Source organism: Nicotiana attenuata, unplaced genomic scaffold (assembly GCF_001879085.1).
Source record: "Nicotiana attenuata strain UT unplaced genomic scaffold, NIATTr2, whole genome shotgun sequence".
NCBI classification, from domain to species: domain Eukaryota; kingdom Viridiplantae; phylum Streptophyta; class Magnoliopsida; order Solanales; family Solanaceae; genus Nicotiana; species Nicotiana attenuata.
Window position 1 is genome coordinate 95203 of NW_017673585.1, and position 16247 is coordinate 111449.

Below are 16247 nucleotides of genomic sequence, written 5' to 3' on the forward strand. Positions count from 1 at the left end.
TAGCAAAAATGATGCTTAAATGATCTCTAGCAAACCTGAAATCAAATAATAACATTTGGATAAGCAAGCGATCTCAATATTTAATTAAGTTGGATAACACAATTCTATATAGATAATCTTTTTAACAATTTATCAATCTGAATAATAACATATTATATATATATATATATATATATATATATATATATATATATATATTTTGTGAATTGGATGAGGTTACACCAAAGATATGCGCTTAACCTATTCTTATTTGCATTGGCAATGAATGCACTGACGCGTCATATATTCAAGGGGAGGTTCCATAGTGTATGTTATTTACTGATGATATAATATTGATTGATGAGACACGAGGCAGTGTCAGTGAGAAATTGGAGCTTTGGAGACAGACCTTGGAGTCTAAAAGTTTCAAGTTGAGCATGACTACGACAGAGTACTTAGAGTGCAAGTTCAGCGACGAGACGAGGGGAGAAAATATAGACGTGATGCTTGATTCACAAGTCATCCCTAAGAGAGAAAGTTTCAGGTATCTTGGGTTAGTTATCCAAGGGAATGGAGAGATTGACGAGGATGTCACACACCATATAAGGGCGGGGTGGATGAAATGGAGGTTAGCATTTGGCGTCCTGTGTGATAAGAATGTGTCACCTAAACTTAAAGGTCAGTTCTACAAGGCGGTGGTTAGACTGACAACGTTGTATTGGGCTGAATGTTGGCCAGTCAAGAACTCCCATATTGAGAAGATGAACGTAGAAGAAATAAGAATGTTGCAATGGATGTGCAGGAACACTAGGTTGGATAAGATTAGGAATGCAGAGATTTGGAAGAAAATGGGCATGGCCCCTATGGAGGATAAGAGAGGCTTAGATGCTTCAGGCATGTGAGACGGAGAAACCTAGATGCCCCAGTGAGGAGGTGTGAATGGTTGGTGCTGGCAGGTAGGAGAAGAGGTAGATGGCGGCCTAAGAAGTATTGGGGAAAGGTGATCAGGACATGGCCCTTGATAGGAAGGTATGGAGGTGGAAGATTAGGGTGGAAGCGTAATAGGTCGTAGTATATTTTTTTTGAACTATTTCGGGTTTTTTGCGCTAGCTTGCTAGTATGGTGGTTTTAGTACTATCTTCCATTTCGGTTTTCTAAAAAATTATCGTTTTTCAGGTTCATACATTGTTGGTTTCATTTTCCTGGCTTGTTGTTGATATTTACCTATTTCTATTCTTCCTCTCAAGCTGAAGGTCTTTCGGAAACAACCTCTCTACCTCCCTAGGGCAGGGATAAGGTCTGCATACATTATTCTCCCAGATCCCACCTGTGGGATTCCACTAGGTGGTTGTTGTTGTGATAAAAAATTACTAAAATAGTTATTTAATTAAAAACAAATCTTGACCTTTTTAAAAGATTTTAGGAAAAGAAGTTTAAAAAATCGCATCTTTGTTGTTTGATTGTTTTAATTTAGGAATAACTAATTTTGAATTGTTGTATGATATAAAAATAATATGTACCAAAATTATGATATAAATTAATTCAAAATTACTTATGCCGAAACAAAATTTTCAATCAAATACAAAAAAGTAATATCATATTTTATTCCAAAATTATTATCTTTAGTCCATTATACTTATATCAAACTGGGAGACTGGACAAACTTGTTCAGTTCTTCGAAAATTTCCAGCCATGAATTTTTTTTGTGTGTGGAATAATAAAGTAGTTTCTTTTACTTATGTGCTATCTGAAGCTCTAAATTTTTTAAGTAAATGGTAGATTATCATGATTAAAAAGCAGTTCGGAGGTTTGTGAGTGCTTCCACTCGGGGTGTGAGCTCTTCTTGATCTAAGCCTCCACCTAGATCTGGAAATGCAATACAAATGCAGTTATCTTCCTTACTTTAGGTTGTGCATCATTCAGCAAGTTAGTTTGTAGGTGCAACTTCTTCAGTTTTTCGAGGTTGTGTTAAGGCTAGACATGTTGAAATTATGGATTTATTTTTTGCTCTAATCGCCTGATTGTCTAGTAAAATGTGATGTCCTAAATATTGTGCAACCTTGTAACTCCTAAAGTGAAAATTTTACAGAATTTTGAATGCTAGCTTTTAGAGGATTGCCGTTTCTTGTTAAAATAAATCCTTATATTTCTCTTATTTAAATTAAGCAGCAATCAAATTTAATTGGCTATTGCTTGACAAGAGAGTTTAAAAATTATGCTAATCCTTTTTTGTTAAGAGTATAGCTAATTTTGAATTGTTATATGATATAAAAATAATAGGTACCAAAATTATGATATAAATAATTCAAAATTCCGTATGCCGAAATAAAATTTTCAATCAAATACAAAATTAATATCATTTCTTATTAGTCCACTATCATTATATCAAACTGGAAGGCTCGACAAACTTGTGCAGTTCTTCGAAAAATTCGAGCCATGAAAAAAAAGTTTGTGTGGAATAATAAAGTACTTTCTTTTACTTATGTGCTATTCAAAGCTCTAAATTTTTTAAGTAAATGGTAGATTATCATGACTGAAAAGCAGTTAGAAGATTTGTGAGCGCTTCCACTCGTGTTGTGTGCTCTTCTTGATCTAGAAATGCAATACAAATGCAATTGGTCCTTACTTTAGGTTGTGCGTCATTCATCAAGTTAGTTTGTAGATGCAGCTTCTTCAGTTTTTCGAGGTTGTGTCAAGGCCAGTGGCGTACGCAGAATTTTTCGCAAGCGGTGTCATATTTAAATAAATCAACACGTAAATAAGTCATCATAATATTGTACAAATAAAAAGCAATTCAAATGCATTGATGTAATTGTCATTGTTCAAAAAAGAAAGACACTAAGCTAGCATTTGCACATAAATTTGGATGAAACTTGTAAAAATAATTTTTTGAAGATGAGATGAAAAATGATTTTTGAAAGTTAAAATTTTGTCTGGACATGCATTTTACATGAAAACAATTTAAAGTTTTATGATAGAAAACTTTAAAAACTACTCTATAGCTGTTTTTGGGAGTTGAAAATTTTGTTTTCAAAGTTTGTCAAAAAATGATTAAAATCTATAAAAAACAGATATTAAAAATAAAATTTGAAAAAAAAAACTCCCAAATTTTATTGCCGCTATAAGTGAAAAAAATATTACAGGAAAAAGGCTAAAAACAAAAGCTACCTTTATCACAAATAAGTAAAGATGAACTTAGCAAGATATATTTATTTTCGGGCTAGGATAGTATATTGAAGAGAGATGACCAGTCCAGTCATTTTTAAATTGATTTGCTGAAAGAAAAAAATAAATACGGTGGATCAAACTCGCGACCTTCATGATACAAAGTTTCATCTCATGATCAAACCGCTAGACTAAAGAGGCATCTTTGTCTAGTAGTATCACCCATATTATTTTATTCAATTTTAAATGTTACGATATCATTTTGACATCTCTATTTAGTTAATTTTTTTGACGAAGTGGTGTCCCGTGACACCATTTCACTCAATGTAAATCCGCCCCTGGTCAAAGCTAAATATGCTGAAATTATAGATTTATTAAATGTAATGTCCTAAATATTATACAATCTTGTAACTCCTAGAGTGAAATTTTACGAGTGCTTTTAGAGAATTGCCGTTTTTTATCAAAAACATATCCTGATATTTCTCTTATTTAAAAATTAAGCGGCAAGCAAATCTAATTGGCTATTACTTGACAAGAGAACTTAAAAATTATGCTTATCCTTTTTTCTTAAGAGTATAAGCTAATTGGCTGCTATTCAGTATATTAAAAATCTTTGTATGAATTAAAAAAGGAAAGTGTTATGAAACAATAAAAATAGAAAGAACAATATTGCAGAGAAAGAGAGAGGGGGAATTCTTATTGAATTTTGGGATGAATTACAATGGGGTAAGACCCCTCTATTTATAGGGGAAAAATGACTTAGTCACAAAGTAAAACTCTCTACAAGATAGACATTCACTCCAAATAGAATTCTATTCATAACACTCCCCCTTGAATGTCTACTCGATAAGTAATGTGCCTCATTAAAACCTTAACTAAAACAAAACCCAGTGGGAAAAAAATTCTAGAAAAGGAAAAAGAGTACACATATCTAATAATACGCCTTTTGGTTGCCTCGTTAAAAACCTTGCAATGAAAACCCAGTGGGACAAAATCTTGTAAGGGAAAAAGAGTACAACGCGCATTAACTCCCCCTGATGAGAGCATCAATTCACATCCTTAAGCATTTGCATTCCAATCTTGTGCACCATCTTCAAAATATCTTTGGTAGAGATTTGAGCCATATTAACTTGAATGAATATATTGCACCTTGAAATCATCATTCTTGATAGAGATATAATGTCTTCATAAATATCGTAGAATAGCTCTTCAATATCTCTATGGAGGTATTCTCGCTATCACATTATCATGCTTATAGTTATAGCAAGATACATTTGTGCATAAATTGCATTGAGGATGTGGTACTTCAAGATCAAGATTGTATATGCTTCAAGCAATTTAAATCATTTGGGGATTGTCATATAAGTATAGTCAAATAAGCCATATAAATAGACTTTGGATTTGCATCAAGTTTTCATGGCATGCCAGACATATAAGATATCGACAATTGATTGCACATACCATTGACTTTATGTCTTTCATATGAAACCAATTCTATTCGAATTGTTTCTTTAGACTTAAGATCCTCATACATATATATAGATATTTAGCGCTATCATAGATGTTGTCGGCGAACATTTTATATCGGTTTCAACCTCCTTATTTTTCATAAAGACATAACATAGAGATCTCTTCATTCATATTTTCAGGTACCTGAATCTCTCTTGAGATTTTATGAAGTGTTATGTCATGTGATCTTCTAGATCACTTGCCTCCTTATTATGATCATTTTGATCATTTGCTCATCTTCTATATTAAGAAGTTTATTTGAAACCGATTTGTCTATATGCTTTAAGCGTACTATAGACTTTGTCCTTCTAGGACTTATTCTAATAGGAGCATTTGCAATGAGAATATAGTTACTTTCTTTGGGTCAGCAAATGCGTCTGGCATGTTTTGCAATAAATTGCACATGAATTATCCTTTTATGAACTTCAAGTTCATATTATCTTATTCGAGGATCTACATGTACAAATGATAATTCATTCCACGTAACTTTTTCTCAATTGTTTATCATGTCTCCTCCTCATGTTAGAAAAACTAACTTGTTTCCTCAACTTTGAGAACTCATCTTTGTGCGTTATGGTGTTAATCAAAAGATACACCGCACATCAATAATAATAAGATAGAATTATTTGGTTCCTGACCCTAAACCACTTGTGAGGGGAGAATATAATATACTTTTGTATATAACCTATATCAAACTGATATAGATAACTTTGTTCTCATAAGCAATAGTTTAGCTATTAAGTGGAGGCACTCAATAAATCATTTTGCTAAACCAACTGTAATGTAAACCAACTTATCAAGATGAACTTCTTGAATAGAAAATCTGGAAATTATGCTCGAAATTAAATTATTGAGCAAGTTACCTCGCAAACATCATGTTGCGGGTTATTGATAATCACACATGTAACCATCTCATAGATGCATCTTATGTGGTATACATGGTAGGTGAATGGGCCCATATTCACCTTTGATATTTCCAGCATTCATGGGAATTAATCCCAATTTTAGTTGATCTATTAATTAATGAGAACAAGCAATATAAGAGAATTCGTAAAGAACTTTCTAGTTATTTAATATTTACCCATGTGAATTCTCTTTTATTTTTTGCATATCATACTTAAATTGATATGGGTAAACCAATTATGCCAACTGAATAAATTATCAATATTGATAAACTTCAGATTTACACCATGACGTGTGCAATTATCAATAAACTCCAAGTTTATTATGATATGGATTTTTATATCAATGACATCCACTTTATTGTGGTATTCTTTTATTTGTGTAGTACAAACTGGAGAATAAAGCGGGTAGCTTTTCACATACATATTACCCAGCTACAAGTTGTAGTAATAGAAGATATTAATTCTTTCATTTATTTATAGTCTCAATATAATCAACCGTTTTCGTGTATATTTTGAAAACTTAATAAGTTTCTTTGAGACTTACTGCAACACAATACCTTATTGGTAATCAATTGTGTTTCTCCAAAATAGTAATAATTGGCTCTTCTAGAGCTCTCAATTAATTTGGTACTACCACATATTCATCAACATCCATATGGTGAATATCTCTTTTAAAGAGAAAGTTATACCATCATGGTTATGGTCAAAATTATATGCAAGATATGTTTCTTGCATTAATATTATCTTTAATAATCACATTACCAAAATATTTTGGCGTACAATAGGTACGTTACCAATGACCATTCATGCCATAATAATGACATTATTTTCTTATATCATCTCAAACCTCCTTCTAGAGGTGAGTGTGGTATATTCACTACCACTAGTACGTTTATATTCTTCCAAGAATGAATATATATTCATAAATCAGATGTAGTCACATTCACATCATGAATGGACCATAATCATCTATATGTGCTTTATAAAGTCTCATGTCAAATTGATGACAAATATTACTTTCACATAGTGAAGGATTATTTTAAGAATCCTTATTATTCTCAGTATCACAATGATGACGATTATAATTTCGTCTATTGCCACGTCCACATCCATTGATACCTTCATAGTAATAATTTTGTCTTCTTTCAGACTTATCACATACTGCTATCATATTCTCTAAAGGGAATGAGAATGGAGCAAATTCAATGGGACGGGTTTTCAATTATTTGCCCACAATCATACATGAATTTGATCATGGCGAGGCATAGAAATTTTACCACTTCAGGTGGTTATAATTTCTTGCAAACTCCATTAGAGTTATAATCAAACTTTTGTTGTCTTTGCTTGTATTTAAAATCAAAGTATAGAATAAAAGAGAAAAATACGGTAAAATACTTACCTTAAATCCAGAATTTAATCATTAAGAAAATTTATGGAATAATTGACAATCATTATGCACAATCCCAAAGTTTCTACTCAATTGGTTAGAGTCTCGTGCTGATAACGTGTTATGAAACAATAAAAGTAAAAGAACAATATTGCAGAGAAAGAGAGAGAGGGAATTCTTATTGAATTTTGGGATGAATTACAATGAAGTAAGACCCCTCTATTTATAGAAAAAAAATAACTTAATCACAAAGTAAAACTCTCTCTAGACATTTACTCTAAATAAAATTCTATTGATAACAGAAAGATAATAAAAGACAACTCTGAACTATGGTTGAAGCAAACGAGACTGCCGGTTTAAACGTGATGAGTAGAAGACTGAAGAACGGTTTGTTCACTGCATGTTGGACACGTGTCGTACGCTCCCCTTCCTCTTATCCTTTTTTTGTTTGTCTTTTTTTCTTTTCCTCCTCCTTTTGTTTTGAAATACTAGGCTGTAACGGCGAATCCATTTCTAACGGAAAGAAAAAAAAGTCTCTAAGCTCAATTAGCAATCGGACTGAATTAAGAAGCTGCCTATGGAAATGAAGTATCTTTCCTCTATTGCCACCGACGTCATTTTTAGATGTGCCCAGTTAGTGTTCTCTCTCTCAGTTAATACTGTTGAATATGAGGTGTTCCTGATATCAGGGGCGGATTTAGGTGACGGAAGGGGTTTATTCGCCCAAAAATTATACCGTATATATAAGATAAAATCTGATTTTTAACCTTATATATTATATTTTAAATCATCTTGATCCAGTCTAAAGCATAACTTAGTGGCCGGGTTCGAAACCTTTGTAAGATCATTGGTTCAATTACCCCTAGCTATAATCTTTTTTAACTGTTTTTTTTTTTGGAACCCTCAGCGGAAATTCTAGAATTTGATGACAAGGTTTAACAACCATCTCGAACTAGAGAAGTCTTATTCACTGCCAATATAATGTGAAAGAAAACAAATGAAACTCTGTCAATTGAGCAAATTGCACTACCGAATATCATGCTCAACTCATTTAATCTTCAATTTTTTGAAGAATTAGCTAGTTTAGTCCTTCCTCTTGCAGATTCAACAAATTCAATTGAAATATATGAACACTTATTTTGCTTGTTAGCGGCTTTTTCAACGTATAAACTGCCAGAGACTTGAATATTTGGGAATTTTTTCCTCTGTAAAACTTGGTTTAAAACTGTTTGTTTCCTTTTAGGTTGTCCTGTTTGGTTGCTTTTTCTTTGTAATTTTTGTCTGGCCTTGCTGTTTAGCTGATTTTTTGTTTGAACGACCAAGCAAAGCTCGATTGTCTACTTGTGGGAAATCTGAACACCCGTAGTTAAGGTTATATTGATACAATTCTGGTGCTTGATTAAGATGAGAGCAAGAGAGGTGTCCTTGTTGTTTCTTAACTTTTGGCTTTTATTGTCTCCAGTGACGGAGCAACGGAGCGAGGATTTTAACTTTGTGGGTTTTGGATTTTAAAACGACGACTTCAACCGCTAATAACTTTGTTCTAAATTCAATATTTGTACATATGTAATATAATTTTCTTAACATGTGGCCGTATTTTAAAAAATTCAAATAGCCAAGTGTCCTTTATTTTACAAATGTGTTATCTATTTCTAAGTGGCTACTATGCATGTGGGAAATTTCACAAGTATCTTTGGTGTATTTCAATATCCAGCATGTGAAATCCTTTCTTTTGGTTTTGTGTAAGTAGCATAAGCCAAGTACCAAGTGGCAGAGGAGACATAGCACTTGTCTCAAGCAATTGCCATTATTGAGCTTATAAATAGGCTTTCAATTTCTACGGATGAAACACCAAGAAAAGCTAATAATTAGGTTTGAATTACTACTTGCTCTCTTTCTTTCATTCCAATGTTCTTTTTGTGTCTCCACCTTTTTCTATCTTCAATATATACTATTTGTTTCTTTTAACAACTTGCTGGTATATTAATTTTGCAGATTCCTGTATCCTCTAAGAGATAGGCTTGTTTAATCCTGGGGAACCATTTCACATTGCTGAAATAGGTTTTTAGGACTGTGTTCAGCACGACTCAAGCCAATTCGTGTATCTGCTTACAAATAATATTATTGCAGTTATGTTGTAATTTCTCCGTGTCATTTCCCTACATAACACAAATATAATGTTCGAGCAAAAGCTACTGGGTGGAGCCGAGCCTGTAGTCGGGCTTCTAGCTCCGCCCCATATTGTTCCACACCAAATTATTCTGGTTATGTAATCAACTCTGCTTTGATTTGAACTCTAGGCAGCTGCATACAAAATTGTGAAAACTCACTTCACATAGCATGCATTTTCTGCAAGTTATTAGTAATAGATATTTCCTGTCAGGAAGTTGGACGCCTCCGTGGATAAAATAGTACATGACTTTGAGGCTGGGTGGGAGCCTGAAATGGAGGGATATTCGAGGAAGTTAGTGGAGTTTTGCTGCTCCAAGATCCTCATTGATATGTGTAGTGAATTAGAAGAGACGATCAGCGATGGTTCTTTTATCCGTTTCACATTTGATATGATGCTGGCATGGGAAATGCCTACTTCAGAAGAAGAAGAGATACATAAAGTTAATGTCCTTAGCTTTTTTACCCATCAGCTCTCTCTTATTTACAGTCTTCATGTGTTCAATGCTCCCTAATTTAATCACATCATTTGTTAGTTTGAATCAATGAGAGTTCTTTTTTCTTTCTATTTTTTGATAATTCCTTGTCAGCTGTAGCGGAAGTCCTACTATTTGTCAAATTTGAAAATGAGCGTGAATAAACGGTTCTAACTTCTTGTTTTCATTTTGTGTTGTCTCAATTAAAAAGCTTGCATCCCAATAGTTCCTCCAGGTTGGATTATCTGTAGATTAGGATTGTGATGAATCTTTTTGGAAAATCGAGGTGAAATAAAACATCAACTGCACACGATTATTTTAAATAGCGAGTAAATTTGAATTGGTCTGAAAATGAAGCATCTCAAGTCCATCCTACGGAAACATTACTATTGCTATTCTGCATCAAATGTAACAATTGCCATGCTTTTAACTGATCAAAAGCTTTGTTGATTATGTACTAGAATATTAAATCAAGCTAGTTAGAAGCTTTTTCAGTGTTACAGTTGGAACTCTAGTCAGAAGTTTGGCGTATGCTTTATTTTCTTGACGTTATCTGCACCTTATTTACATGTCTTTTCTAAATAATACAGGAGTCGTTGGCGAAAGAAAAAGAAGACAAAAAAGTGGTCTCTGTGATGCCTCAGGAACAAGATGACATCCCTTTGTTCTACTCAGATATCTTGCCGTTCCTTGTAAGATATCTGGATCCTTGAGTTAGAACTGTGCTTTTTTACAGTAGCAAATTGGAACAAGTAATTGATGCTTTACATATTTCTCTTTGGTTGCTTATGTGTATAGTAGTACAATGTTACCACTCAACTTATTTTTTTTTTTTGAAATGGAGTTACCACTCAACTTATGATGATAACATACTTAGATGGAAGCTTGGACGTCATTAGTTTTCTTTCACTGCATTTTACTATCCTAACTGAAAGTGATTGGGTTCGCAGGTTAGCCATAAACCAAGTGCTGGAGAGGATGCTTTCTTGTGGCTGTCGACAATTGTACATTTAGTAGCTGATGTTGTTAATGGAAGATTCACTTTCGAGACTCTGACAGCGCCTACAGAAAATCGATTGCATTTTCCGGCTTATAACTTATTTTTGAAGGAGATCATAAAGTAATTTTCCTAGATCCTTGCTCTCCCTCTATTAGTTGGTAGATTATTCTGGTGAAGCTGTAATTCCAAAATGGACTCACAACCAATGACAAATTAAAGGGCGCAATAGGCACAATGTCGCTGGTTCCAAGGATGGATTTTGAGATAAGAAGTGTACTTTAGAATTCTACCGTCATGAAGGAATTTCTAGTGAAGAAGATATTTCCAAAAGCTCTTACATGCTAGGATCAAGAAGAGTTATTTATGTCAGTTTCAAGAGAGTTTAGGTTATCCACCTGAATTCTTTTTTTCTTCTTTTTTCGCTTTTATTGGGGAGGGGCAAGGGAGGTCGTGTGATGATGCTGTTGCTTAAAATGCAAATTTATAACAAAGGCAACCCGAAAATGGAGAATATTTCTTCTAGCAGAAATATGTCATGTTTCTGAAATTATTTCCTTGTCGCTCATTTTTAGTCAAGCTTAACTCTAGATCTCATCATTTTTGTTGCAATTTCTTGTGTCTGTCGATTTTCAATAGGTGCATAAAGCATTTGCAAAAGCAAGCAACTCCAACTGGTGTGGACATGGCAGATGACGAGGTTATACTACATGTGGAAGGAACTGCAAGTTCACAAAGAGTAGTGCGCCATATTGGAGGGACAAGTTGGCCTGGTACTCTTGCCTTTATTCTGCTTTTGCATTGTTATGATTCCTGGGATTGTAACCTAAGGTTATACCATTTGTAGGTAGGCTGACACTAACAAACTATGCACTTTACTTTGAGGAATCCGGAGTCATCTCTTATAAAGATGCTATTAAGCTCAGTCTTTCAGAAGACTTCGAGCAGAGTGTCAAACCTGCTGCTACAGGTCCATGGGGTGCTCAGCTCTTTGACAAGGCCATAGTTTATGAATCTTCTGAATTGTAAGTTTTTTCTCTACATCCTATAAGATCATGTTTTTTAAGGCTTAAATTTTAAGTACTCCGCACTTCCTTCAGGTTAGTATGGATAACGTTGGCATTATTTATTTTCAACGTATTTCAAGGATTGCTGCTTGAAGGCTGAGTTTTGCTTGTAATATACTGATTTAATGTGGGGTATTTTACAATTTATTAGGAGCTTGTATATTTGCTAAATTGTGTATGTTTATGTGGCTTCAAGAACCATGTTTGTGTAAAATGATGTCAATAGCAGTATGAGAATTTACTTTTGGTGTTGTATTTGTCAAAATTTAGGGAAGAATCGGTTGTCCTGGAGTTCCCAGAAATGACAAGCTCAACAAGGCGAGACCACTGGCTTGCTCTAATAAAGGAGGTTATATTGTTGCATCGGTTTTTACGTAAGTTTAAGGTTGATTCACCTTCAGGATCACAGGAGATGCACGCGAGAACAATACTAGGAATTATAAGACTTCATGCAGCTAGAGAAATGCTTAGGATCTCGCCACCAATTCCCAAGAATTTCTTGATCTTTGATTTACTTGATGAGTTGCCGAAGGGAGATTATGTGCTTGAAGAGCTTGCAGAGAGTCTGAAGAAAGTTGACATTGGACACAGATGTAGTGCTAGCTCAATCTTGAGAAGCCTGAATATCTCCCTCTTACCGGTTCCAAGTGAAGCGGCAAAAGAAATCGACGACAACAGCCGCCTTCCAGTCCAAAATGAAAGCGTCTCATCGTTGGAGAGTGCTATTGATCAAGCAAGAGAGGAAGCAAAGGAAATTGAAAAGGCCAAAGCTACTGTTGAGGAGCTGAAAGGGGAAGGAATGGGGAACAGTGTCCAGGTTCTTATGGTAAGTGCTGCTGGTTGATTCCAGAAACTGCATGCATATCATGTCTCCTATAGAATTATAAATTTAGGGAAGGTGAAAAAGAGAGAAAACAGGTATACATAACCAGCACTGAAGCTTGAGAACCATTGTTTGTTAGAACTCCATATCACCTTATATTAATTGAAGATTTTCTGAATATGCATTAACACTAGGCTGCTGCATTGTTTCAAAAGCCTAACGAAATGTCTTTGTTTTATCAATACTAATTAGGGTCTTCTCAAACCGTTCGGGAGGTTAGTGCCTTATCTTCAAGAGGTATTTTCATGGGAAAGACCATTATGCAGTGGTATTTTTATGCTGACAGCGCTTCTAGTTATTTACACGTAAGTATCTTAATTCTTGCTACGTTATTTATCTTAATTGAAGAAATTGGACTGTGAAAACCTGGAAAAGACTAATGGATGTTTGCAAATGTAGAGAGTGTGTTGGCAAAGCAATATCAGCTCTCTTATTGGGGACAGTTGCTACAATGATATGGGCAAGGCAAAGAGGGATAATAGACAAGGCAAATAAAATAGTTATCTACACTGGATCTGATCAGACGACGATAGAAAGTATAGTGTCAGCACAACACGGACTAAGAAATGTCTATGACTTGGTTCAGAGCATGAACATAATACTACTGAAAATCTGGTCCATATTGGTTTCAAAGGCTCCAAAGGTACCAACTGTTCTAGCTGATATTCGTTTAGGAACATATAACGAAAATGTTAATGGAGTCATCTTTTGTAATTCTTTCCTAAACTTTGTCATAACAGATGACCTGGATCCTTTACTAATTTTTGATGGGTGGTTACAGCATGCATATTTGGTAATGGTGGTAATGGTTGGTGCGGCTGTAATATTAGCGGTGGTTCCTTTCAAGTTTATCCTTATGGCTTTGACATTGTGCCTCTTTGTGGCGACATCAAAGATTGGGAAATACATGCAAGATGAGAAAGTAGATCGGAGATTAAAGGAGTGGTGGGACTCTATACCCGTCGTGCCGGTTGAATTTGTGGAAAAGTTGCCTGATTCATAATATTGGAGGGATTCCGTAGTCGTGGTATATCCCTTCCCTTTCATTTAAGTTTATATCAGGTCAATTTTTTTTCCGTGCGTTTTGTGTTGGCTTGTTCTCTTAGTTTGATCACTTCTGGAAAATTTCATTCAGTATCGATCATGTGTGATCACGGGGCATGTTGAAGACAATCCAATGATCAGGCACAAAAATTAGGAACGATTTGTCATGACAATTAAATGTAATACTACTAGAGTTTACACACACCTCGTATATAAAGTCAGAAATATGGTAAAATTTGATATATACCTCCATGTTTGAGATTTTCACCATCGGTAACAGAAGCATATTTATGGTGCAGAACACACGCCAGCCCTTCCCTCTCTCGAGTGTTTCCTTTGATCTATGAGAATGAGATTACATAGACAGTGTTGGTAAAAGGAACTCTCATACAGTTGTAGAGTACATTTGTGACTACAAGAAGATTGAGGTTGAATCATTTAGCGCTCCCTGCACCCTTTGTAGGACTTTAATTGATCTTTTTTTTTTTTTACTTTTATGGATGTAATCTGAAGCAGGGAGCAGTTTACTACGCTTAAATCACAGACTCTGAAATTATTTCTTGTGTCTGTATAATATGTAGTTTTGAAGTTATATCATGGATGTGTTCGTGATATCATAACTATTCAAGTAAATATTACTGCTATTCATATTGTGCTGAGCATTGGCCAAGGATCATTTAGTACTCAAAAGTTTTGATATCATTATTATTCCTTCGGTTCCAGTTCATGTGAACGTATTTTCTTTTTGGTCCATTTAAAAAAGAATGATCCTTTTTTAAATTTGGAAATAATTTAGCTTAAACTTACAATTTTACCCTTAATGAGGAGCTTTTATGACTACACAAATACTATGGGGTTCTTTTTGACTTGTTTAGGATCATAAATTTCAAAAATATTCATTTTTTCTTAAACTCCGTTCCCAGTCATAAATTAAAACGGAGGGAGTAAATTTAATTGAGAAAATCTTACTTTATACCCATTAATTCCAAATTATTTACCCTTAAATATTCAGGCCCAAACTATTTATTATTCCTACCCATGCGGCTCAAACTATTTACCCGGTTATTCATTTTTTCTATTAAAATAGCTCTTCTTTTAACACTGAGAATTTGGACGAGGGCACATATTGATCCATATGTGGTTTCACTCGTGTTCCCTGCTGTGCGTACTTTTGAAGAATCAGTGCGCTTTGATTCAATTCCATCCATCTAAACTCTCGGCGTTTTCTGTCTATAAATTTGAATTGGTTATTGTTCGTGCTGGGTCCAGGTTGAAACCCTGGTGCCGACTGAAGCCTGTTGAAGAATCGTGAGTTCGTCAAGAGAATTAGCTGATACAATTCTGTGAATCTGCTTGGTGTTATTTTGGTACAACTCTGTATCGATTCTGTTTGTATTTCAATATTTTGAACTAGGCCTATCGTATTCTTGACTACAGGGCCTCTTTGTTATTATTGTTCTTGATTTCTTTTTTCTAGGAAAAAGAATTCAATCATGGCTGTATATTTCAAGTACAAAAGTGCTAAAGATTATGATTCAATTCCAATTTTTGATCAATTTATTTCTGTTGGATTTTTTAAATTAAATATTTGAATCCAAGCGTTTTGGTAGGGGTAAAGATTTTGACCTTCTTATTACCAACGCTCAAACTAATGAAGATTATGTGGATCAATTCTGCTCCTCTAACAAAAATGGTTAGTTTCAATTCTGCTTCACTTTTTTTTGATTGTTCTTTCCCTAACTCTTGCTCTTGCCTTGGCTTAAAATTTTTATTTTGAAGATTTCTTGTTTGATTCAAAGTGGGTGCTGTTAAATATTTTGAAAACAATACGTTCTAGAAGTTCATACTGAATTTGATTGCATTTGGAGCTGATTTGAGGTGATTGAGATCGAAATTTTCAGCTAAAAATAGAAGAAGAACATAGCTACCCGATAGTATACTGCTACGGCATATAATATGCTGTAGGAGTATATAGCTGTACTGCAACAGTATACTATTATAGTTTACAATATACTGCAATCGTATATTGTAATAATCGAAGAAGAACACGGTTACCTAACAGTATACCGCTACAGTATACAATATACTATTGGAGTATATATTTATACTACAATGGTATACTATTATAGTATACAATATATTGTTATAGTATATTGTAATAATATGCAATATACTGTAACAGTATGCTGTAATAGTATATAACTATAATAGTATACTTATTACCCGTAAATTCACTTGCTTTTTCCCTTTTAATTTGCTTTAAGCTTTTACCCGGCGTGAGGGGCAAAATTGAAAATGCAAATATATATATATATATATATATATATATATATATATATATATATATATATATATATGTATGTATGTATGTATATTATAGTATGCTATATAATGTAGCGGTATACTCTTACAATTAGATTCTTTTAGAATTTTTGAAATTTTTATTGACAACTGATATAATTTCAGTTTAATAATTGAATTAATTTTTTTTAACTCTTTGCGTACAATTGTATACCCTGTTGGTATAGCTACATACTATACTGGTATCATATGTTAGTTAATATTTTTTGGTTGTATTAGCTACATTTAATTGGTACACAATTTGATTTTTCTTTAGTAATAATATAAAAAAAACGAATAATAAAAAAACTAGTGAAAAACAGTAA

General features: G+C 33.9%; 2 protein-coding genes across 10 annotated transcripts; both read left to right on the forward strand.

The window, feature by feature from the left end:
• Positions 1-308: 308 nt before the first annotated feature.
• Positions 309-881, forward strand: LOC109216786. Its single transcript, XM_019380973.1, has one exon. The coding sequence runs from the start codon at positions 309-311 to the stop codon at positions 879-881; it is 573 nt and encodes a 190-aa protein (XP_019236518.1).
• Positions 882-7423: 6542 nt separating this feature from the next.
• LOC109216787 lies at positions 7424-15093 on the forward strand. 9 transcript variants are annotated; one of them, XM_019380978.1, is made up of 11 exons: positions 7426-7578; positions 9329-9557; positions 10181-10282; positions 10541-10710; positions 11227-11360; positions 11435-11612; positions 11925-12480; positions 12730-12842; positions 12937-13180; positions 13319-13564; positions 14851-15093. In XM_019380978.1, the coding sequence occupies exons 1-10, from the start codon at positions 7523-7525 to the stop codon at positions 13538-13540; spliced, it is 2004 nt and encodes a 667-aa protein (XP_019236523.1). In that variant the 5' UTR covers positions 7426-7522; the 3' UTR covers positions 13541-13564; positions 14851-15093. The 9 variants fall into 9 exon arrangements, with proteins under 9 accessions (XP_019236529.1, XP_019236523.1, XP_019236525.1 ...); XM_019380980.1 differs by lacking the exon at positions 14851-15093 and adding an exon at positions 8693-8817 and having other exon boundaries at positions 13319-14240; XM_019380979.1 differs by lacking the exon at positions 14851-15093 and adding an exon at positions 8696-8817 and having other exon boundaries at positions 13319-14240.
• The last annotated feature ends 1154 nt before the right edge of the window (positions 15094-16247 follow it).